Below are 26,284 nucleotides of genomic sequence, written 5' to 3'. Positions count from 1 at the left end.
GGAGCCAGATCCTATCCGTTATGTCAGGAAGTCCTGAGCGTATGACAATGGGCGATCGCCTCCAACCACTTTCTGATCACAATGCATATTCTTGGGAATGCCAACATGGTTGTGGACAAACTGAGCAGATGCATTCTCCTGCTTCACGAGTAATCTCTCAATCCCATAGTAGCAATGGACATTTTTCGTCGTGGGGGTCAGCCTTGCTGCGATCTGTTTGCATCTCCAACAAACCACAAATGCAGCAGCTACTTTGCCGTAATTCCCCCCTCAAGGGGATTCCCAGAGAGCTGCTGTTCTACACGATTGTACCACCGGGACTGCTTTATGCTTTTCCTCCCATTCCCCTAATAACCCAGTTTTTTGAAGAAAGTGCAATGGTTGAGAAGCAGTCAAGTCTGGTTCCCCTTTTTTTGGCCTCACCTAGTTCACAGTTCATGGACTCTGAACACAACTCCGGGACTCCTGTCTCATCTGCAGGGGCTGGTCCATCCCAGCCTACAAAGTTTCAAGCTGACCATTTGGTAACCACTTCCAGTAATTGCCAGGCAGAATAATCTGTCTTCCCCAGTACAAAAAACACTTCTGGCTTCCTATAAACTGTCCACCAGGAAACGTTATCTTGTTAAATGAAAAAGATTTGTGATCTGGTCGCAAGGAGAAGGACTTTGACCCCTTTTCAGCCTCGATTTAATTAGTTGTTGAAATATTTGTCAATTTTACTCCAATCAGGAGCCTCAGCTTCTGCTGTCAGCGTTCATTTAGCGGCTATTTCAAATTTCCATAATGGCTTTGATTTTTCCTCATCTCACCACCTCTGCAAAGCCTTCCTAAAGGGAGTTGGTTATGCATTTAAAGCCACCTTTTAAAGAGCCCATTGAACCTTGGAATTTGACATTAGTCTTACAGACTTTGATCCGTCAGCCCTTTGAGCCAGCAGCCACCTGTGATATAAAGTTTTTATTTTGGAAGACTTTATTCCTGGTAGCCATCACTTCAACCAGGAGAATATCAGAATTCCAGGCCTTGTGTGTAAAGCGCCTATGCATCATTTTTAAGAGAGAGAGTATCCCTTAGGACTAACACCTTCTTTCTACCCAAAGTCGTCTCGGGCTCCAATATTAACCAATCCATTGACCTGCCAGTTTTCTTCCCAATTTTTTCTAACAAAGGAGAATATTGCTTGCATTTGTTGGATGTGCACAGACGATTATGCTTTTACTTAGAATGAAATCATTCAGAAAATTAGACCAACTGTTCCTGTCCTTTTCAGGTTCTCGACTAGGCCACCAAAGTCACCTTGTCGAAATGGTTGAGCGATTGTATCACCTTTATCATCAAAATAAAAAGTCTATCAACTAAAGGCAAGGCCCATTCTACCAAATCAGTTTCTACTTCAGTGGCCTTTCCTTCTAGAGCCTCCATGGATGACATTTGCCCAGCAGCTACTTGGGCTACCCCTCATACCTTTATCACCCATTACAAATTGGATATGGTCTCCAGGGGAAAGCACCCTTTGGCTCTATGGTGCTGAGGAATATCTTTCCATAGGGCCTCCCGGGACATAAAGTAGCTAGGGACTCTGTCCCAGCTGTTATGAATGAATGAAGATCGACAACATCAGATAAAGAAATTATGTTCGTACCATAACGTTCCATCTGTGTTGTCGATCTTCATTCATTCTTGACATCCCACCCTCCTACCCCGCCAAAGACTCTGGGAGGTTCGGGACTAGTCCTGGTTGTGTAGTGGGGCAGTTGCTCAGACAAAGCTTCCTCTCTATTTCTAGAGGTGAACTCGATCTGAAGGGAAGAGAGGCACTATGGGTAGCATTAGCTCGAGAGTTTCTTGCTGGCATGAGCTTGTTACAACGTCCGAGTCTGTTCGGAGGACTGAACTGAGACCCAACTGTGAAGAATGAATGAAGATTGACAACACAGATGAAACGTTATGTTAAGAACATAACTTCTTTTTTGAAATGTGAGGGCATAAATTGTCAAAAAGTTCAGGCTGCAATCTTTGGAGGTTAGAGAACAAAACCTCCAGAGCTCCATTGGAGTGAATGGATTAACCTGTAAAGAGCAGTGGAGGTTTTTACCAGCTGCTGAGATATGAAGTATCTTAAAAGCTGAAACATGATTTTATGAAGAATTGAATGGTCGTCAACACGCCCTGCATTACTTTTGTGAATTGTAGCATGGGCTACATTTTGTAGTTCAGATTTGTTTTAATTGTTCTGACATAGGTGTCCCTATCTTGTGCTTTATTCTGTTGTATAAATGAAAAAGATGTGCTTACCTGTGTTTTTTCTTACAGGTGAACGCCCTTTCCAGTGCAATCAGTGTGGAGCTTCTTTCACCCAAAAGGGAAACTTACTGCGCCACATCAAGCTGCACTCCGGTGAGAAGCCTTTTAAATGTCCCTTCTGCAGTTACGCCTGCCGCCGGAGAGATGCACTGACAGGACACTTAAGGACACATGCTGGTAAATGAATTTTGAAACAGTTATTCCCTCACATAATTAGACAGATTTCACTTCAACACAATGAATGACTGGAATGTCAGTGGTACTTCAGCTGGAATCGTATAGCAGCTGTATCCTGCTACTGATTATGGATTTGAGCAAAACATTTTGCCAGACTAGGCCAGTGGTAAATAGTTTAATGTGGTAAATGAAGTTGAGATAACATAGGTAAGACACCCCCCCCCCCAATAATGGGAAAAATTTGGCTTTCCTGTTGCAAGTTTTATTTTTGGTTGTTGGCATCTCCCCTATATCTGGAAGCACCAGCCCAAACTAAACCATGTGATGTTCTTCATGTTTCACTGTTGCAGTCATCATATTTGGGTTATCCCTGCTGGGGTACCCCTCAGCCGGCCTGAATACCAGAGACTTAGTATTTCTGCATCAGTTGCTGTCGCTTAGACTGACGTCAGGTCGTCAGGGTTACAAAGGAAGGCAGCCGATGCCATTACATTAGTCTTTTTTTGCTGTGGAGCCTGAAGCAGAAGCAGTTTGCACGAGTGCCAGTTGACCGCTACCTGAGTTTCGTGTCAGAATTGAAGATGAAGTCTTCGAAAGCTAAATACCCCATTGGAGATTCTTTTTTTCTTGCACTAACTGATGTCAAAAAAAGTTAATTGTCTTTGCCTGTGGAAAGCAGATGCCACACCGGGACTTCCATTCCTACTGCGTCACTTGTCTAGGCCCAGACCATGACGTCCCTTGCTGGTTTTATGCTTTAACGCCAGAAATATTCGTCATTGGGCCCTTATTGTAGCCAGATGTTTTCATTTACAGTCCTCAAATTCTGATATGGCTTTCTGGAGCCATCCGACAGCAGACTTTCCAAAGAAACGTAAAGCTAAAGACTGCACAGGACTAAACCTTCCAACGTAGTCAGTTCTCCAGAATTCAATGAGGTGCTTTTGCAGCCCCTGATGCCCGCTTCAGTTAATTTGCAAGCCTCTACCGAGACCCTTTTGGAGTTCGGTATGCTGAACTCTTCGTCTAAGGATCCTGCAGTCGTCTCTACCTTGGAAGAGTCCAGAGCCGTTGTGCAGGCACCGGCTTCCGAGGAGGTCCTTCACAACACCAAATCCAGATATAAACTGCCTTCTTTCATGGCTACCGTTCTTTCTAAACCAACGGAGTTCCTTAGGCCCAGGGGTCAAACCACCCCCAAGAAACCGCCTTCCAGCCATCCTTTGGTGCCTGCTCCCTTGCCTCAGTCACAAATGCTTAGAATGGCAGAGGGCCATTTCATGATGATTAGGGGAAGCCAAGCCACTCCCTCAAAAAGGAGATCAGTTTCCAGAAGTTTTGTCTGAACAAGAGTCAGATGAGTCTTTTGCATCTGTCTATGAAGACAGGCAGCCCCTCTCTACATATGAGGATTCTGATGCAGAGGAATCTGTTCCTTCAGCCTCTCCCCCAGAGGATTTTTCCTTTGGGGAAACCATGCATATTCTAAGGGAGCATTTCAAATGGGAGAGTCAAGACTACCCACAGTCTAAAAAGAGACTCGGCATTCCTGGACCTTCCACAGCACAGGCCCTTAGAAATCCCGCCAGTCCTAGGTGTGATAGATGTCTTCCTTGAATCCAGCCCGACTCCAGATGCCCTTTCTCCTGCTCCCAGAAAGCCAGACAGGTACTACAGAGTCCCCTGACTCTCACAAATCTCTCTGTAAAAACCCGTCATTACTCAAGACCCAAAAGGGGTTAAAGCTACTTCAGTTAAGAGTCCCAACCCTTCAGACAGGGATTCCAGAGCACTAGACAGATGGGGTAAAAAAGTATACACGTTAGCTACTCTTGCTGTCAGGGCACTCAGTTGTCAGTTCCATATGCTTAAATATCAGCAACATACCTCGGAACTCCGTAAACAAAAAATGACCTTTCCTGCATGGGCAGAATCTAAAGATTTACAGGAATTAATGCACTCTGCTGGTCAAGTAACTAAACATACTTTGCACTGCGGTTTTGACACCCTAGGAGCTTCTTGCAGGGCAGCAGTCACTGGATCTGTCATTAGAAGACATGCATGGCTTAAGAAACAACCCCTGCCAGACCATGTCAGATCAAAATTGTTTGGTGCACCCTTGAACAAAGACAACTTATTTTTGGTATTAAAGCAGAAGAGGTGTTAAAGATGGAAGGAAAAGCAAAATCTATGCAGACTGTTAGATTTCTTAAAGGTACAGCCCCCTAGGTTCAGCAGGCATTTTCCTTCCAAGCACTGGTCCTTTCCTACACCTAGTGAACAGGGCCAGCCTAGACCCCATGAAAACAGACCTCCAAGACAGTAATCCCATGGGTTGCAGAGATCTAAGCGTTGGACTGCCTCCACTTCAAAACCAGAGAGTTCTAAGCCACCCCCTTATGGCAAAAACTCACAATGACTCACCCCCTCCCTACCTTGCCTCTGCCCACCATCACATACCCTTAGGAGGAAGACTCTCCTTTCACTCAAGCACCTGGGCGACCATTGCCAAGGACCAATGGGTTCTGAACATTGTGTCTCAGGGGTACAAATTCTCCTTCCACACCCTTTGAACCCCCAAAGGGTTTCTAGATCTACCACCAAATCAGTGGGCAGAGGCTCAAAAGCAAATCCATACCCTGCTCTCCTTGGGAGCAGTAGAACACGTTCCTGCAGAGCAGATAGGCCAAGGCTTCTACTCCAGACTTTTTCTCGTACCCAGAAAAGAGGGCACCTGGCACCCCATCCTCAATCTGTCCATTCTAAACACCTTCCTGGTGATCCCAAAATTCAAAATGCTCACCCTCCAGCAGTTACTTACCCATGCTGTCCAAGGATGCTTGGCTAGTCACCCTGGACCTAAAAGAGGCTTACCTCCACATTCCAAGGAGTCCTGCAGAAAATGTCTTTGCTTCAGGGCAGGATCTCAGCACTTCAGATGTTCATTGTGTTTTACTGTTGCAGTCATTACACTAGGGTTATCCTGCTGGCAGGCTACCCGCAGTCGGCCTGAATTCCAAAGTCCTGGTCCGGTGTTGGTTGCTGTCGCCTCCTCCCTGACGTCAGTGCCCAGGGGTATAAAAGATGCAGCCAACACCATTTTCTTCAGTCTTTCTTGCCGCGCGGTGCCCGAAGCAAAAGCAGTTTGCAAGTGCCGGTCGGCCGACTCCTGAGATTTTCAAGTTTGAATTTCAGATCCAAAGTCTTCATTAAAGCTAAGTACCCCGTTGGGGAAACTTTTTTCTTGCTCCAGACCGATGTCAGAAAAAGTTAATAATTGTATTTCATGTGGGAAGCAAATACATCATAAGGATTTTCATTCTTACTGTATTCCTTGCCTAGGCCCTGACCACGACGTCGCCAGTTTTCGGTTTTGTGCTAGATTTAACCAACGCACTATTAAGCCTCGGTACAATTTTGCATTTCATTATTTTGGCAATAGATTTCATTATATAATGCCGTCGGAACAGCTGACTACCGGAATTTATAAAAAGCGCAAAGAAAAAGAAAAGGACAGGCATCTGAGGTCCAAAACCGACGAGGCTTCTGCTAGGCCAGTCGCCGGTTCTCAGTGAGGCGCTTTCGCAGCCCCTGACGCCCCGCTACCTCAGAGCCACAGGCCGCTTCCGACTCCCACATGGAGCTGACTAGGCCGCTGGAAATTCAAGGTATTGGACCCTCGGACACTATTCCCTCAGATGGGTCTGGAGCCGCTGAGCAGGCATCGGTTTCTGAGAGTGTTTTCAGGCCTACTCAGTTATATGTGAAAACTACTTCAACTTCAAAGGCAAACACTAAAGCACCTCTAAAGACAAAGAAACAAGTACAACATTCCCCTGGACAGGCCTCCATGCCTAAAAAACAGATGCTTAAAATGGCCGAAGACCTAATTACTTTGATCAGGAGTTCCCATCCCCCTCCTGATAAGAGGCCTAGGCAAGAGACAGAATATGAATCTTCAGATCAGGTTTCCATTTCCTCTGATTCCTCTTCTGAACAGGAATGCTCTCTTCCTCCCTGTGAGGATTCTGATGCTGAAGAATCTATCCCTTCAGCCTCTCCTCCTGAGGATTATTCTTTTGGGGAGAGCCTGCATACTATGAGGGAGCATTTCCACTGGGAGAGCCAAGATTACTCGGAATCTAAGAAAAGGCTCAGAGACTTCCTTTTACTACCTCAGCACAGGCCCCTTGCTATTCCTCCTGTTTTAGACATTGTAGATGTATTTTTAGAGTCCGGTCAGTCTCCTGACTCCTTACCACCAGCTCCTGTTAAGCCAGACAGATACTACAGGGTTCCTGATTCACATACATTTCTTTATAAAAACCCTGCTGCTGACCCAGAAACTATCTCTCAGGGTCCCAAAGGGGTCCAGGCTTCCACTGCAAAAAACCCTACCCCCTCTGAAAGGGATTCAAGGGCCCTGGACAGATGGGGGAAAAAGATTTACACTTCTGCTACCTTGGCTGTAAGGGCATTAAACTGTCAGTTTCATATGCTTAAATATCAGCAATATCTTATGTCACTACTTAAACAGAAAATGTTGACAAATTCTGAATGTGCAGAAAACAAAGAAATGCAGGATTTATTGCATGCAGCTGAACAAGTGGGAAAGCATACTTTGCAATGTGGTTTTGATTCTCTGGAGGCCTCCTGCAGGGCCGCTGTTATGGGTTCTGTCATTAGGAGGCATGCTTGGTTAAAGGAACAGAATCTGCCTAGTCATGTTAAAGCAAAATTGTTAGATGCTCCATTACAGCATGATACCTTGTTTGGTGTTAAAGCGGAAGAGGTGTTGAAGAAAATGGAGGACAAAGCTAAATCTGTGCAAACAGTCAAGGATTTCTTACAGGTACAGCCTCCCAGATTTAGCAGGAACTGGCCTACAAAGAATTGGTCCTTTCCTGTGTCAGACAGGCCACAAAGAGGCAGATACAGACACCCCAGAGGCAGATCCCAGCCTCAAGACTCATACAGGTCTAAACAATGGGGTGCTTCTACCTCCAAAAGCGGAGAAGATAAATCACAGCCATACAGTAAACAGTCTCAATGACTTTCCCTTGCCAGCACCAAGCACTTGTCTTCTGGCAGCTCCTTTAGGGGGAAAATTAGCACTTTTTTTCACAAAATTGGCACATGATCACCCAGGACAAATGGGTCTTGAATATAGTGTCACAAGGCTACAGGTTCCGTTTTCACACCCTGCCAAGGTCAAACGGTATGCCAGACCTGCCACACAATCAATGGGCAGAGGCACAAAAACAAGTTTCATCCCTCATGGACATGAGGGCCATTCAGCGAGTACCACAGCAAGAGCAGGGACTAGGATTTTACTCAAGACTGTTCTTGGTGCCCAGAAAGGACAAAGCCTGGAGACCAGTACTGGACCTGTCTATTCTAAACACATTTCTGGATATTCCAAAATTCAAAATGTTGAGACTGCAGCAGCTTCTGCCCATGCTGGGCAAGAAGGCTTGGCTTGTGACTTTAGACCTAAAAGAGTCATACCTGCATGTCCCAATCAGTCATGCAGAAGATACCTCAGATTTATAGCTGGCTCAATGCACTACCAATTCTCTGCACTGCCCTTTGGCTTATCTACTGCGCCCATGGTCTTCACAAAATGCCTGGCACCAGTAATTGCATTTTGCAGACAGAGGAATACAAATATATCCTTACTTGGACGACTGCCTTATTCAAGCAGAGAACAAGGACATTCTACAGCATCTGGCATTTGTAAAAAGATTGCTAACATGCCTAGGGTACACAGTAAACGAAAAGAAATCAAAACTAGTACCCTCTCAAGAGATAAAATTCCTGGGTGCAAGCTTAAATACAACTGCCCAGATGGCTGATCTCACACTAGACAAAGACAACTGACTACTTACTTCAAAATGTTGGCAACAAAGACCCGGTTATCTGCAAGAAAAATTCTGCAGGCATTGGGCTTCATGGCATCCTGCATTCTGCTAATTCCATATGCAAAACTGCATATGAGGAAACTACAATGGTATCTAAAAAGTGTTTGTACTCAACATTGCCACAGTCTGAAAACAATAATTACCCTCATTCCCTGCCTGCAACAGGAAGTTTCAGTGGTGGGCAAAGGTCTGTCACCACAACAAGGGACAGCCTTTCACTTTACCCACAGCCAGGCAGACATTAACAGATGCATCAGATTATGCCTGGGGGGCCCATATGGCAGGAAGATGTATTCAGGGCACATGGTCCGCAAGCCAAATGCATCTACGTATCAATCAAAAAGAGATGCTAGCTGTTCAGAATGCCCTGTCAGCCTTCAAGGATCTTTTTCATCCAGGACAACTACTGATAAAGACGGACAATTCTTAGTCATGTGCTACATAAATAAGCAGGGAGGCACCCATTCCTACCCCCCCTGCTGACTAGCCATGACTTTGTGGGACACAGCATTGACTTACCAAGTACATCTGCAAGCACAATTCCTGCCAGGAAAGATAAATACTCTGGCAGACGAACTAAACAGAAACCTAATGGATCCCCACAAGTGGAAATTGGATCCACAAGTCTTCAGCATGATAACAAGGAACTGGGGATGCCCGGACATAGACCTATTTGCCTCCCCTCACAACTGCCAACTACAGAGATTCTGCACAAGGACTTATCACAAGCAAGCATGGAAAGTGGATGCTCTATCTTTCAGCTGGAAAAACTTAACAGTATATGCCTTTCCTCCACTGCCTCTCCTCCCCAAGGTACTCCTAAAGGTCAGACAAGAGAAGCCAAAAATGATACTGATTGCCCCAGACTGGCCCCGCCAGCACTGGTACCCAATCCTAAAGAACTTGTCTCAATGCCCAGCCTGGACATTACCTCAAATTCCTCACTTATTGACCCAACAAAATAGTCGGATCCTGCACAGCCAATTCAGAACCTTAAATCTGGCAGCATGGCGGATAATGTAACCATTCAAAACACACCTCTCTCTAAAGCGGTGATGGATGTTATTTTGGAGGCCAGGAGACCTAGCACCAGAAAATCTTATGCAGAAAAATGGAAGAGAGTCTGTGTTTGGAACCAAGCACAAGGAATTGACACGATTGTACCAAACATTCCTCAGATTTTGCAATACTTAACTGAGATGCTGGACAAAGGCCTATCCTTTTCATCAGTTAAGATTCATGCCTCTGCCATTTAAGCTCATTACAATACAGAACCACCTATTTTTTCTCATCCATTACTAAGGCAGTACCTCGGAGGGGCCAAAAACATAAGACCTCCAAGGAGAGCACCAATACCTGCATGGGACCTCAATTATGTCTTGGAAAAACTCACTCTGCCTCCTTTTGAGCCAGCCTCTACAGCTGATATAAAATTCTTATCCTGGAAAACAGCTCTGCTCCTAGCAATAACCTCTGCAAGACAAGTCTCAGAGTTACAGGCACTCATGGCTGTGGAACCTTTTATCATTTTCCATCCTGACAGGGTTTCTCTGAGGACAAACCCGACATTTATGCCTAAGGTAATGTCCAGTGTGGCCCTGAACCAAACAATTAATTTGCCTACCTTTTATCCAAACCCACATAATAAGGGTGAGAGACTCCTGCATTCTTTGGACATTCACAGGCAGCTACGCTTCTACTTAGAGCCAAAGCTTTCAGAAAGAGTGAACAACTTCTAGTGGCATATGCTGCAGGATCACAAGGAAAGGCTATCTCAAAGCAGACTATTTCAAAGTGGATAGGCCACTGCATTCGTTTCTGCTATTCACAGCATGGCAAATCAGTGCCTAAGGGCATTAGGCCACATTCAACCAGAGCAGCAGCTACTTCAGCAGCCTTCCTCAGAGGAGTACCAACCAAAGACATCTTAGAGGCTGCAACTTGGAGCTCAGTGCACACTTTTACAAAGCACTATCATTTACCTCTCTACTCTAAATTCAGGGCAGGCTTTGCCACTGCAGTTCTGCAGGGCCTCATAGCATCTCCTAATCCTATTTAGCCCCAGCCTCCCAACCTTAGCTTTGGGATTCAACCCAATTGTAATGACTGCAACAGTGAAACACGATGAACATAGTACAGTTGTGTACCTACCATAAATGTAGATGTTTGAGTGTATTCACTGTTGCAGTCCAGGTTACCCACCCACCATCCACCTTTCCTTTGCTGGGACTTACCTGTACTTCTCTATTCTATACAACCTATGTGGTGTATTTGCTTGTAGATGAAGGAAGAGTTTACTTTACTGCATGCATGCTTATTAACATAATTTAGCCTACCCTTTTGGAGGCACTTGACATCTGGGGCAAGAAAAACTGAAGAAAATGGCGTCTGCTGCATCTTTTATACCCCTGGCGCACTGACATCAAGGAGGAGGCGAAAGCAACCGATGCCGGACCAGGACTTTGGAATTCAGTCCGACTCCGGGTAGCCTGCCAGCAGGATAACCCAATTGTAATGACTGCAACAGTGAATACACTCTAACATCTACATTTATGGTAGGTACACAACTGTAGTTTCTCTGCACTTCTCATTGGCTTATCTACTGCTCTCAGAGTTTTCACAAAATGCCTGGCTCCAGCCATTGCTTTTTGCAGACAAAGAAATATTCAAATTTATCCCTACTTAGATGACTGCCTTATTCAGGCAGACAGCCAGGAAAAGCTGCTCAAAGACCTGGCCTTTGTAAAGGACCTACTAACCTCCTTAGGGTACACAATCAGCAAAAAGAAATCCAAATGGGTACCCACCAAGAGGATAATCTTCCTGAGAGCAAGTCTGGACACAGCATCCCAGATGGCATTCCTAATGCCAGCGAAACTGTTTCCGATCAGCTTACTTCTCTTAGTTGGCCAGCAGGCCCCAGCTTTCTGCAAAGGAAATCCTGCAAGCCTTGAGGTTCATGGCATCTTGCATACTCCTTATTCCATATGCCAAACTGCATATGAGGAAACTTCAGTGGTACCTAAAGAGCCTTTGGTGTCAACACACACAAGGTCTAGAAATGCTTTTACCTGTTCCTTGCCTGAGGGAGGAATTTCTTTGGTGGACAGCAGCCTGCTCCCACAACAAGGCACTGCCTTTTTCCCCACACCCCACCACCCAGACCCTCACCACAGATGCATCAGAGTACGCTTGGGGTGCACACCTGGAAGGCAATTGCATACAGGGCCAATGGAACCCCCAGGAACTCCCCCTGCATGTCCGTCTAAATGAGATGATGACTGTGCAGCAGGCCTAGATAGCTTTCAAACCCCATTCTCTCCAGGGGTTCTCCTGATCAAAACAGACAACACCACAGTGATGTGGTACATCAACAAGCAGGGAGGAACTCACTCCTACCCACTGTGCAGGCTGGCCATGACCCTTTGGTTCACAGCCTCTTCCATGCATCTACACCCGTTAGCACAATACCTGCCAGGGTTTCAACTCCCTAGCAGACCAATTAAGCAGAAAACAGTTCGAACCCCATGACTGGCAGCTCAACAGAAACACCTTCTTGCTAATAACTCAGAAAAGAGGAACCCCGAAGGTCGACCTCGGTCTCCCACACCAACCATCAGCTCAACAAATTCTGCACCAGGGAGCTTCACTGCATGGCTAGGAAGGTAGATGCCCTGTCCTTCCCCTGGGTAAATGAGGAAAAGCATAGACCTAGAGGTCTATGCCTTTCCTCCCTTACCTCTCATTCCCAAAGAACTGATCAAAATAAGGGAGGAAAAACCAAGGACCATTCTCATAGCTCCAGACTGGCCCAGACAGCACTTGTACCACTTGCTACGCAGCCTGTCCCTTCTGCCCCCATGGAATCTTCCTCAGGTTCCCAACCTCGTTAACCCAGAGGGCAGGGGAATTCATGCACCCCCAATTGTAGACACTCAACCTAGCGGCTTCGCTTATAACCCTGACCCATCTGCCCTCCTCAGTAAACAGGTTCTGGATGTTATCCGAGAGGCCAGATGCCCTAGCACCAGAAAGTATTATGCAGATAAATGGAAAAGATTGTGCACCTGGACTCAAGCTAAGGGAGCCAATATGGCACAGCCATCCATCCCTCTCATCCTGGACTAAGCTAACCTACTACACAGTGGTCTCTTTCTCCTCTATAGAAATTCATGCCTCTGCTATATCTGCTCATTTTCCCACTGAGCAGCCTTTTTTTTTCACACCCTCTGATCAAGCAGTTCTTCAGAGTGGCTAACAACTTGAGGCCCCCTAGAAGGGCACCAACACCGGCCTGGTACCTTAACTTCTGTCTTGGAAAAGCTTACCCAGCCTCAGTTCGAACCAGCTTCTTCTGCAGAGCGAAAATTTCTCTCCTGGAAGACTGCCTTCCTCCTGGCCATCACTTCAGCTAGAAGAGTCTCTGAGCTGCAAGCACTCATGGCAGTGGAACCCTTCATCTTCCATGCAGACAGGGTATCCCTCAGAACCAATCCATCCTTCATGCCCAAGGTGGTATCCAGTGTGGCGCTCAACCAATCCATCCATTTGCCCACCTTATTTCCTAACCCTCAAAACAAGGGGGAAAGGATTCTGCACTCTCTAGATGTGTACAGAGAGCTCACATACTATCGGGACAGGACTAAACATTTCAGAAAATCTGATCAACTGCTGGTTAGCTTTGCTTCAGGGGCAGAGGGCAAAGCCATGTCCAAGCAAACCATTTCCAAATGGATAGCTCACTGCGTCCATTTCTACTACAGGCAGCATGGCAAGCATCCACCCAAGAGGGTTAGGACCCACTCCACCAGAGCAGCCTCCACCCCTGCAGCATTCCTCAGAGGGGTCCCCCACCAGGGACATCCTGGAGGCTGCCACTTGGACATCTGTTCACACTTTTACCAAACATTACCACCTGCCTCTGTTCTCTAAATCCAGGGCAGGTTTTGCCTCTGCAGTCTTTCAGGGCATGCTAGCCAGCCCCTAGCTACCTTGACTGCCTCCACCCATTTCCTCAGCTTTGGGAATCTACCCAAATGTGATGACTGCAACAGGGAAACAAGAAGAACATAGTACAGTTGTGTACAGTTACCATAAATGTAGATGTTCGAGTGTCTTCACTGTTGCAGTCCTGGTTTCCCTCCCTCCCCCTTTTTTCTTTTTGTTACCTTTCTTCCTTGTTGTTGATCTTCATGTTTCGCTGTTGCAGTCATCACATTTGGGTTATCTGCCTGCAAGTAGCCCTCAGCCAGCCTGAATACCAGTCTTGGGATTTCTGCGTCAGATGCTGTCACTTCTTCCATGATGTTAGGTCATCAGGGGTATAAAACATACAGCTGATGCCATTACCCCAGTCTTTCTTGCTGTGTGGTGCCCGAAGCAGAAGCAGTTCGCCAGTGCCGGTCAGCCGACTCCTGAAATTTTCATTTTTGAGTTTCAGACCTGAAGTCTTCAAAAATGTAAGTACCCCATTAGGGATCCTTTTTTCTTGCTTTAACCGATGTAAAAAAATTTAATAATTGTCTTGCCTGCGGAAAGTTTTCCGTACTCCAGAATGGCTTAGTTTAAGACATTCGACTACCGATCTTCAGAAAAAGCGTAAGGATAAAGACCGCATATGTCCAAATCTGCCAACGATGCTTCCGTTAAGCCAGTCGTCAGTTTGCCGGTACTCAGGTGCTTTCGCAGCCCCTGATGCCCGCTTCTACAGATTCGCAGGCCTCTGCTGAGACCCATTTGGAGTCCGAGATGCTTCTTCGACTGTGGAAACTGCGGATGTCTCTATCTTGGATGAGTCCGGAGCCGCTGTGCAGGCACCGGCTTCTGAGGGTGTATTCAGGCCTACAGATTTTCATATTAAACAGACTACTTCGTTTCTAGCTGAAAATACAGAATTCCTCAGTCCTAAAGCTTGCACTACGCCTAGAAAGCCAATGACCAAAGCGCATTCTCAGGCCCACATGCCTCAAAAACAAATGATTAGAATGGCTGAAGACCATATTACCTTATTTAGGGTAAGCCAGCCTTCTCCCTCTAAGAGACCTAGAATTGATTTTCCTTCTGATTCTTCTGATCAGGAATCTGATACCTCTGTTCGTTCTGACTACCAGGATTTACCCTTATCTACTTCTGAGGATTCCATTCCCTCTGCTTCCCCTCCTGAGGATTTTTCTTTTGGTGAAACCTTGCATACCCTTAGGGAACATTTCCGCTGGGAAAGCCAGGACTATTCACAGTCCAAAAAGAGACTTGGGGAATTCATAAACCTGCCTCAGCACAGGCCTCTAGCTATCCCTTCTGTTGTGGAGATTGTAGATGATGTTTCCTGGAATCCAGCCTTAACCCAAACACTTTGCCTCCAGCTCCCAGGAAACCTGACAGAGGTACTATAGAGTACTTGACTCTCAATAATTCCTCTTCAAGAATCCTACTGCAGATCCAGAGACCATTTCCCCAAGGACCTAAAAGCATTAAGGCTACTACTGCCAAGAATCATACCTCTTCTGGCAGGGATTCTAGGGCTTTAGACAGATGGGGTAAGAATGTATATACCTGTAGTACTCTGACCATTAGGACTTTAAATTGCCAGTTTCATGTGTTAAAAGTATCAGCAACATATTATGGGACTACGTAAACAGAAAATGATGATGATTCCTGACTGTGCTGAACTCAAAGATTTACAATAGTTAATGCATTCTGCTGACCAAGTTAGTAAACATACTTTGCAATGTGGTTTTGATGCTTTAGAAGCATCTTGTAGGGCTGCTGTCACTGGGTCTGTACTTAGAAAGCATGCTTGACTTAAGGAACAAAACTTGCCAGATCATGTTAAGGCTGAATTACTGGATGCACCCTTAAACCAAGATTGCCTTTTTGGCAACAAAGCAGAAGTCGTCCTCAAAAGAATGGAGGAAAAAGCTAAATCTATGCAAACTGTTAAAGATTTCTTACAAGTACAGCCACCTAGATTCAGTAGGCACTGGCCTTCAAAGAACTGGTTGTATCCAGTCCCTTCCAGGCCTTCTCAGTCCAAACAAGAAGCAGCAGACCACCAAGACTTCAGTCTCAGGCTTTGCACAGATCTAAGCAGTGGGGGGGTTCCCACTTCCAAAACAGGGAGTAGTAAGCCACCCCCTATGGAAGAATTGCACAATGACTTCTCCTTAACTCTTCCAAGCCCTGCTCAACTACTTGCATCTTTAGGAGGAAAGTTTGCCCTGCATGCAAAAAAACTGGGAATTCATTACACAAGACAAATGGGTTTTAAACATAGTTTCCCTAGGATACAGATTCCACTTCCACTCTCTCCTATCCCCAAGTTGGATGGCCAGATCTCACCCCAAACCAGTGGGTGGAGGCCCAAAAACAAGTTATCTCTCTCCTCAGCGTCAAGGCTATTCAGCCTGTCCCTGAAGAACAAAGGGGACAAGGTTTCTATTCAAGACTGTTCCTGGTTCCCAGAAAAGAAAACCCCTGGTGTCCTATCCTGGACCTGTCTATCCTCAACACCTTTGTGGTGGTTCCAAAATTCAAAATGTTAACTCTTCAACAGCCTCTTCCTGTGCTAGCCAAGCATGCCTGGCTGGCAACCCTAGACTTAAAAGAAGCGTATTTGCATAACCCAATAAGGGAGTCTTGCAGGAAATACCCATGCTTCAGTGCAGGCTCCATGCACTATCAGTTATCTGCACTTCCCTTTGGCTTATCTACTGTGCCCAGGGTATTCAGAAAGTGCCTAGCTCCAACCATTGCATTTTGCAGGCGGATAAATATATTCAGATTTTCCCGTATTTGGACGATTGCCTGATTCAGACAGAGAGTCAGGACTTGCTATTACAGCACCTGGCATTTGTAAAGAGACTTCTAACTTCACTGGGGTACACCATCAACAAGAAGAAATCACACCTAGTACCCTGCCAACAGATGATATTCCTGGGAGCAAGCTTGAATGCAACTTCCCAGATGGCATTCCTCACTCCAGAGAAACAAATTTATTTGACAACCTACTGGCCACAAAAACCCAGCTATCTGTAAGGAAATTCCTGTAAGCCCTGGGGTTCATGGCCTCTTGCATTCTGTTAATTCCATGTGCAAGACTGCATATGAGGAAACTTCAGTGGTATATAAAAAGTCTATGGTGTCAGTATTCTCAGGACCTGGAAACAATGATTCCTATCATTCCTTGCTTAAGGGCAGAGTTCCTTTGGTGGGCAGAGTCTTGCAACCACAACAAGGGACTCCCTTTCACTCTACCCCCGCCGCCCAAACCCTAAAAGACTCATCAGACTATGCATGGGGGGCTCACATGGCAGGGCAGTGCATTCAGGGCAAATGGAACCCAATACAGATGCACCTGCATATAAATCAAAAAGAAATGTTAACTGTACAGAATGCTCTGACAGCCTTCAAAGTCCTTATTCTTCCAGGACAAGTATTGGTAAAGACAGACAACACCACAGTTATGTACATAAACAAGCAGGGGGGACCCCATTCCTACCCAATCTGCAGACTAGCCATGGCTTTGTGGAACACAGCCTTGAGCAACCAAGTGAACCTACAAGCTGAATTCCTGCCAGGCAAACTAAATTCACTGGCAGACGACTTAAGCAGAAATCTCATGGACCCACACAAATGGAAACTGGAACCCAAAATATTCAAGCTCTTGAGAAACAAATGGGCGACTCCAGAGGTAGATCTGTTTGCCTCCCATCAGAACAAACAATTGAAAAATTACTGCACCAGAACTCCCCACTGTCAAGCTTGGAAAGTGGATGCCCTGTCCTTTACCTGGGAAGGCCTCTCAGTTTATCCCTTCCCCCCTCTGCCTCTCCTCTTGAAGGTCCTGCTAAAGATCAAACAGGACAAGCCAGTGGCAATTTTGATTGCACCGGACTGGCCACGCCAGCACTGGTACACCCTTTTGTGCAGTCTGACAGTGCTACAACCATGGCACATGCCTCAGACTCCTTCCCTGCTGTCCCAGCAGGCGGGCCAGATTCTGCACCCTTAGCTTCAAACCCTGAACCTTGCAGCCTGGCTAATCCCCTGAGCTCACCTCTAGCAACCCTCAGTAAGCAGGTGCTGGTTGTCATTCTTGAGGCAAGGAGGCCTAGTACTAGAACATCCTGTTCAGAAAAGTGGAAAAGATACTGTTCCTGGAGCCAGTCTCAAGGGGTGGGCACAACGGTGCGCAGCTTACCTCATATTCTAGATTATTAACAGAAATGCTCCACAAGGGCCTGTCTTTCTCGTCAATATAGATTCATGCTTCAGCCATATCAGCACATTACAATACTGAGCAACCCTTCTCTCATCCACTGCTAAAACAATTCCTTAGAGGGGCCAAAAATGTACGACCCCCCCCCCCCCCAGAGAGTTCCCACTCCAGCCTGGGACCTAAACTTTGTGTTGGAGAAACTTACTCCCCCCCCCCCCTTGAACCAGCTGCTACAGCAGAGTTGAAATTTTTTTCTTGGAAAACAGCTTTATTTCTAGCCATTACTTCTGCAAGAAGAGAGTGTGAACTGCAGGCCCTTATGGCAGTGGAACCCTTCATTATCTTCCATGCAGACAGGGTTTTCCTCAGGACTAATCCATCATTTATGCCCAAGGTGGTATCTAGTGTGGCTCTGAACCAGTCCATTCATTTGCATACCTTTTTCCCTAATCCCCAGAATAAAGGGGAAAGGATATTGCACTTCCTGAATGCGCACAGACAGCTTGGAGTCTATCTGGATAGGACTACGTCTCTCAGAAAATCTAACCAGCTGCTAGTCAGCTTTGCTGCAGGGGCAGAGGAGAAGGCCATTTCAAAGCAAACCATTTCCAAATGGATAGCACATTGCATCCATTTCTGCTACAAGCACCAAGGAAAACCTACCCCACAGGGGATACAAACACATTCCACCAGGGCTGCATCTACCTCATCTGCTTTTCTCAGAGGAGTCCCTACCAGGGACATCCTGGAAGCTGCAACCTGGCGCTCTGTACATAATTTAGTCAAGCATTACCACTTGCCTATCTTTTATAAATCCAGAGCTGGATTTGCCACAGCAGTCTTACATGGCCTCATTGCTAGCCCTAATGCTCCTTAACTGTCTCCGCGCTTCCTTAGCTTTGGGAATCAACCCAAATGTGATGACTGCAACAGTGAAACACGAAGAACATAGTACAATTGTGTACACTTACCATAAATGTAGATGTTAGAGTGTATTCACTGTTGCAGTCCTGGTTACCCTGCCTCCAGCCCCCCTGACTTCTCTCTACTTTTATCTCTCTTTTTTTGTTTGGCATACTTTATATCATGTGTATTTGCTTTTTGCCGGGGGTGTTCCATACCATGTAATAGCTTCCTATTGTGGGGGCACCTGACATCTAGAGCAAGAAAAACTGATGTAATGGCGTCAGCTGCATGTTTTATACCCCTGACGACCTGACGTCATGGAAGAAGCGACAGCATCCGAGACAGACATCTCAAGACTCTGGTATTCAGGCCGGCTGAGGGCTACCTGCAGACAGATAACCCAAATGTGATGACTGCAACAGTGAATACACTGGAACATCTACATTTATGGTAAGTGTACACAACAGTACTTAAACTTTTCTTTAGAAGGGACATATTGGTATTTTTTTCCACGGGTGGGGTCCTGCCACCAGAGTCTGGCCTCCTACTTTTGGGGCTTCTGACCGGTATGGGGAAGAAAAACTGATGTAATGGCATCGGCTGCCTTCCTTTATGCCCCTGACGACCTGACGTCAGTCTGCAAGTGACAGCAGCTGACGCAGACATACTAAGTCTCTGGTATTCAGGCCAGCCGAGGGCTACCCCAACAGGGATAACCCAAGTGTAATGACTGCAACAGTGAAGACACTAACATCTACATTTATGGTAAGTGTACACAACTGTACTTTTCTGGTCCTGTCTGCAGAAATATCGGACAGCTCATAAGGATGGTCTACTTCCTAGTAGATAGCATGTTACTTTCTGGCCCATGTCTGGAATTATGTATTCCCATACATGATTTGAAGTGCCCTTTTGATAGCAAAACATTCTCTTGAATTTTCTTGTAACTTTTTAGAATTTGTAACATTTTTCCTTTTGTCTCAGTCTCTTGCCCAATGGCTCCCCTTCTATTATCCTATTGGCCAATTCATTCCTCCCTGCAGGGAAGCCAGTCCCTTTCCAGCTGATGCGAGGAATATACAGCACCTTCATTCTCAAGCTGGAAGGCCTCATCAGCCTGTTCATTCCATGGAGGGTTAGAGTGGGACAGTTCCTAAAACCCAATGGACTCCCTGCCCTTGGAGCTCCCTGTCCCTTGGTGCTCACTACAGCTCCACTAGTTCAGCCAGGTGTGGTGAACATGCATGTGTCTCTGCCCAAATTCTTGTCCATATCACTTGAGCAACACATACTGCTGTATGCCTGTGTTCTATCAGTGTTGCACCAAGTGTTCTCTTGGATGTCATCCAAGCAACCCTTCCCAGAATTGGTGAGCTGATGGGGACTTCTATTCTTCCTGTTCTGCTCTGTCAAGCACCTATGCCATTAAATCACAAGTCATTTGGTTTGTAGCAATGACTTCATCCCTCTGTATCACTGGAGTGGGTTGCTGTTGTTAATCTTTGAGGAATGACTTTTTTGTCAAGTTTTGATGCTGAAGTAGTCTGTATAAAAGACTGGGATTAGTTCATTTCATGGAAGAGCATATTTTCAATTGTATGTCTCTGAGCACAACAGTGTTGCAACAGTAGTACTTCATTGTGTGGTTTGCTGTTGCAGTCATATCTGGGAGGTGTGCCACACCTTTCCTTGTTCCAGTCATCGACCATGTCCAAGGGCAACTCCCCTCTATGGACAACACCTCCCCTCAGGAAGCGTAATCAAGAGTTGTACCACTCAGGATGGGCATGCATATCCCTCCCTCCCTCCCCACTATGTTAGTTCCTAGAGCCACTAAACAAACTCTGGTAGACTAGACCATAGTTAGGAATATCCATTCTATACCACTGGAGCAACCTGATTTATTTGATTCTTTATTTGTTAATACTGTTTTAAAAATGCAGACATCTAGTAAGTAAAATGCCATGCACTGAAGTTAGTGCAAGTTTGTCTTGGAAAAGGCAAACTGGTGTACCTGGTGATGTCGAGTACAATGTAGAGCATGATCTGGAAAATTGCAGTATTTGATAAAACTTTCATCCAAAGATGCAGAGAAAACAGGAAGCCGTCCAGATATACCAAACCAAAAAGACTCATGGCGGTCTTAAATCAGCTATAACTGCAGATTTGTAGCAGCAGGGTGGCATGCTCATACTGCCCCCAAAAAGAGAGAGCACACAACAAGAAGCTGGCCAAAAAGAAGGAAAGGTAGATTATTAAACAGTGTAGTTTCCCTAAAGCCTGTAGATCTAAAGGCATTAGCTCCACAGAGATGCTGCTCTTTTGGAGGCCATTATGCCTTTAACTCCTAGCATGTCCAGTAGTCTACAGTGGGTGCCAGTCCCAAGATATTGCTGTGGCACTTTTAGTCAAGCTGGAGGGAAAGCAGCATCACCATAGTAATAGTAAGAGAGGATGACTGTACCTGTGAATCAGAACCCAGGGTCATCCCTCCTTGGGTTCACAAGTCCCAGGCAGTGCTTGTCAACCAAATTGAGTCGCATGCAACTGGTGAAATGTATGTATGATGCTTTAGATGTAATATTCAGGGCTGCTGCTACAGGGTCAGTCATATGGAGGCATTCTTGTCTTGGACTCCACTCCATTTGAGGATGCGAAGGTCCCAGTGGCTTTGCCATTCATAACTCAACATAAAATGTTCAGTAGTCTGGAAGACAAAGCCTAGATTGTGGAGTTGGGTCAAACACGTTTTACCCACCTATTTCCAAGTATAACATAAATTACTCTTCTAAGTTCCTTACTAATAGAGTCAGGGTAAAGACAAGCAGCCAGAAAGAATCAAGACAACAAAGAAGAGGAAATGTTAACAGGTGGACAGAAGGGGGTGGGAGGGGGACTTCTTAGGGCTCAGCTCTACTAGGGAGCAGCTGTAGTGGAGCCAGCCCCCCCATAGTCCTAAGATAGTGGGATGGCTACCCTCTATTAACCAGGACTGGTCAAGCATAAAGACATTCCAGGGTTGCAGACTTCTTTTTAAATCTAAACTGAGAAAGAGGCCCTTCATTTCTCCTAAAAGACCAGGAACACCTAGTTGCCACTGTTTTAGCAGAAATGGTAATACAAGTGACTATAGCCAGGAGGCTGAAGGATTTTAATCCTGACTGTTCCTTGGCGCAGGAAAAGATGGATCTTGGAGACCCACTCTGAAGTTTTCAAGGCTAAACAGAGAGTTAAATTCCAAAATACAGAATTTTTTTCTTGGAGGTACTTGTGCACCTACTAATATTACAGACAGTTTGTTACAAGAGGTTCACCATTGCCAGTTTTACCTCCTTGCCCTTTGCCTTAGCTAGTGCACCAAAAGTTTTTATAGAAAGCGTGGTACAGATGATATCCACTGGTTCCCTAACCTGGTTGATTGCCTGATTCTGGCAGAAATTCTTGGGGGGGGGTGCAAAATGGCACTGGAGTGCACCCTAGACTGCCTCAACAGACTGCATATCTCTGTGTGAGCACAAGTCCAGTTTGTGCCCAGTCAAAACACTGCTTGTCCTGGGTGTCCTTTGTGAGCACCAGTTCATTCAGAGCCTACTTGCCAGAGAAAAAGTGAAGTCCTTTATTGCCTTATTTCAGGACATGCTGGGGGAAATCAGTAATGATGATCAAGGGAGGTTGAACACTTTGAGCTACAGTTAAGTATCATATTGATTGTGCCCTAGCCAAACTGCACACAAGGAAAGAATAATGTTTCCTAAGGAGTACCTAGGACTTTCCGCCTCAGTCCTTTACGGTGTACCATCCCTGTACTGTCCTAGCTAAGGAGGAAGCTGGAATTGTGAATATAGCTGCAAAAGGAGGAGGATATGCCTTTCAAGCAGTTTACCCAAAATCAACCCTTAAACATGGATGTCTTGTGACCTCTGAAGTACAGGGTACCCGCAATCCCAGAGAGAATAAACTGAATGTAAAGGATTTGATGGCTGACACTGTCTCTTGCAGTTGTCAGTACAATCTAGAAACTTGGGACCTTGATTGTCATAGGAGACATCTCCACAGTTTTGGGATGTATAAACAAGGGAGAACATGCTCTTATTAGCTGTACAGACCCAGGAAGTCTGACTCCTATTGAAGGCAACCTGTATACAAAAACTGAGTTTCATAGAAGAGCTAAGAAGGACCTCATCATATCCACGAGTTAATTCTGGATATTCATGCATTCTTAGACCTCTTGAACATAGACCCCTTTACTTCTTTCTGTGTAAGAGACAACCGAGGAAACCTGCTCCAAATAAACGAGAGCAGTGGGGTGCGCTATGCCAGTATTGGATAGGTCTGTTTCTCTGTAATCTCCCTTCTATGTCATTGCTTCCCAAGGTAGTCCAAAACTTAGAGGAGAGGCCATAGTCATTGCTTCATTTTGGCACAGGCAACACTGGTTTATCTACCTGCTCCCTCAGCATAGGAATCTTCTACTGTAGTGCAAGGGGTCCCTAGTTACGCCATAGATTCTCTACATCAAAAACAAGCAGCTTAGAAGTTGACTGTTGCACATAGGCCACCTTTTCCCCAAGGAAATGCCAAAAAGCTTGAGATAAGGTAAGAGACCAAGTATCAAATCTAAATGGAAAGCTTTTCCTTTGGATTCCAAAGGAGGAGACTGAACCACAAGCGAGTGAGTATATACATATATGTATATTTATAAGTATACGTGTGTGTGTGTATATGCATATCTGTGTATATATATATATATATATATATATATATATATATATATTTGTGTGTGTGTGTGTGTGTGTGTGTATATATATATATATATATATATATAATTTTATAGTTTAGTACTAGGCTATCTGCCCTGGGGCATTTGTATGCCTAACCCTAGAGATGTGGCTTTCGCCACCCCATGTAGTGGTACTAAGGTGTACAGAAAAAATTTAGAATACTGTGCCTTTGTTTAGTAGCGACACATTGAAGACCCCCTTACTTATTAAAATTATTTTACTGTGCCTCTGTCAAGTAACGACACAGGGGTGACCCTCGGGGTAAACCTACAATCTCCCATCCACTCGTCAAGATTTCTCTTGAAGAGAGTCAGTGAGGGGCTCTGCCTAACATGAACTGGGATTCTGTTCCAGACTATGAGAAGCCTCTGAGTTATGAATCTGTCCCTCCAGCATGTTCTATTCATATTTGTACTGAGGTTTAAATCTTTGGCTCTCATGGTTCTAATGGATTTGGATTTTTTGAGGTGGAGCATGTCCATCAATTCCTGGTTGGACATAGCGTTGTATGTCAGGCACAGATCTCCTCTGAGCAGGCGGTATGCTACTGAATAGAGCTGGAGTTTCTTTAGCTTGGTAGCATACGACATATGTTGGAGACCCTTGATCCTCTTGGTGAGGTACTTCTGGGGTCGCTCCAGCTGCTGCAAGTGCCGGGTGAGGTACATACCAAATGGGGCATTGTACTCAATCATGGGCCTGATAAGGGAGGAGTATAGGGGTACGATGACCTCCTTTGATCTGGATGTGAACCCCTTCATGATAAGGTGGGCAAGGTAGAAAGTCTTTCTAACCACTTTGGCAACGTGGGTGTCAAATGAGAGGTCACTATCAACTTGGGTCCCCAGGTCTCTGATTACTTTTTCCGTACTCAGTGGGTTACTGTCTGTGATAATTTGTGGGACTGGGTACTTTGTTTTTCCCAAAGGGGATGACTATACATTTCTTGGCATTCAGTTTAAGGCCATGATTCCGGCACCAGTTGTCCGTTTTGTGAGGCCTTTCTGTAGGATGTATGTGTCAGCTGGTGTATCGACTATGGCTCCTAGTTTGCAGTCATCTGCGAACTTTGTCAGCCACAACCCTCCCATGTTTGCTTTCACATCTGAGAAGTAAATGCCGAACAAGAGGGGTCCCAGGACAGAGCCCTGTGGGACACCACTTGTGACTGGCTTTGAGTCTGACATGGCTCCCGCAATTTTGACTTTATGGGTTCTGTTCTTTAGCCAGTTTGCAATCCATCTTGTGACACACAGATTTACATTTAAGCTGTTTAGCTTGTCTATGATGCCAGAGTGGGGTATTGTGTCGAAGGCTTTAGCCAAGTCCAGGTAGGCTGTATGGACTACCTTGCCCTCATCAATGGCTCTAGTGACTGTTTCGAAAAAGTCAACCAGGTTCAAAAGGCAGGATCTGCCCTTTACAAAGCCGAACTGGGTGGGATCGAGTGTCTGTAGGTCCCCAATGTCGTTGTTTGTGTTCCATAATAATTCTTTCCATAGCTTTGCAGATAAGGCTGGTTAAGCTTATGGGGCGGTAGTTCCCAGGGTCTGTAGTGGAGCCTCCCTTGTGGAGTGGGACCTTTGTTGCTGTACGCCAGTGTTCAGGTACATATCTTGTAGTAAGGCTAAGGTTAAATAGCATTTTTATGTGCGGGTTTAGCTCCTCTTGGAGTTCTCGTATCACGCAGTCAGGAATACCATCAGGTCCCATTGATGCTGTGTTTTTTGCTTTGCTGAGAGCGGTTTTCACCTGGAGATCAGAGATGACAGGGAGGTTACATTCAGCTGGGATAAATATTTCTTCTTTTGGAGGTGAGGGAGGGGAGAAATTTGCACTGAACCTGTCTGCCAGAATGTTGGCAATATCTGTGGGTTCGGTAAATTTTTTGTCGTTGTGTACTAACTCTGAGCATATCTGAGGGTTTCCGCCCAGGTTTCTAACATAACTGAAGAATGCCTTGTGGTTATCTTTAGTGTCCTTGGCGATTTTTCTCTCAAAGTTGGCCTTGGATGTTTTTATGAAAGAACGTAGCTTTCTACTAGTGCTGATCAGAGATGCCTTCCCTTTGTGGGATTTTGCTCTGTCTTGCAGTAGCTTCCTTCTTTTGTTATACAGTTTGTTTATGGCTGGGGTCCACCAGACAGGATGTTTTCCTTTGGTGGAGAGGGTCTTGGTTTCATTTGGGATTGCACGATCCATGCATTCTTGGAGATGTCCGTAGAAAGCATTTGTGTATGATTCAGCATTGTGGAATGTGGTTTCCAATGGCCCTGTGGGCTGAAATGATACCATGTCAGTCTTAAGAAGTGTGAAGTCGGCTTTTGAGAAGTTTCTCACTGTAGTCTTTTGTGCTGGGGGTGGAGGTGGTAAATGTATATCCAGGGTGATTAGTTTGTGGTCAGATCTCACCAGTGAGGGTAATACTTCCGGTGTTGAACATTTTGTCCCCATGTTTGTAATGATCAGGTCTAGTATATTATCCCCCCTTGTGGGAGAGGTGACTAGCTGTTCCATTGCATTTGAGTTTATGAATTCCAGGAACCTTTGGGCTAGGGTGTTAGGGTTAGAATAGTGCACCCAGTCTATGTTAGGGTAGTTGAAGTCTCCCAATATGATGGTATTTGGTGAGACATTCATATCTTCCAATGTCTTCAGGAAGGTTGAGTGGGGTTCTTGAGATTGGGAGGTTGGTCTGTAACATGCAACCAGTTGTATAGCAGTTTTGCCTACGGTTAGCTGCACCTGGATGGTCTCCGATGCTTCATGAGTTGCCACTAACCTGGAGGTGTGGGTATCCTTGATGAATATGGACACTTCCCCCTCCCTTTGTGGTTCGGCCCAGGTTTTGGGGTCGAAAAGCATGATACGAGGTAAAGCCTGGCAGCGCTGGGGTGCTCTCCAGAGCCTTGAACCAGGTCTCAGTTACTGCGCAGACGTCGATGTTCTCCATACTGAGGAGTGCTTCGAGAGCC

At 45.6% G+C, this 26,284-nt stretch overlaps 1 protein-coding gene across 2 annotated transcripts in view; it reads left to right on the top strand.

Annotated features, from left to right (window-relative positions):
* Window positions 1-26,284, top strand: part of IKZF4 (IKAROS family zinc finger 4) — a 437,207-nt gene that overhangs the window by 245,520 nt on the left and 165,403 nt on the right. For both annotated transcript variants that reach the window (XM_044083750.1, XM_044083749.1), the window contains exon 2: window positions 2,317-2,484. In XM_044083750.1, the coding sequence (XP_043939685.1) occupies window positions 2,317-2,484 (168 nt within the window). The remainder of the gene's footprint in view (window positions 1-2,316; window positions 2,485-26,284) is intronic.

The sequence above is a fragment of the Protopterus annectens genome, chromosome 9.part0 (genome assembly GCF_019279795.1).
Source record: "Protopterus annectens isolate FY-2018-M chromosome 9.part0, PAN1.0, whole genome shotgun sequence".
Classification (NCBI taxonomy): Eukaryota; Metazoa; Chordata; order Ceratodontiformes; family Protopteridae; genus Protopterus; species Protopterus annectens.
Note: the sequence above shows the minus strand (reverse complement) of the source record. Positions and strands in the feature narration are given on the sequence as shown.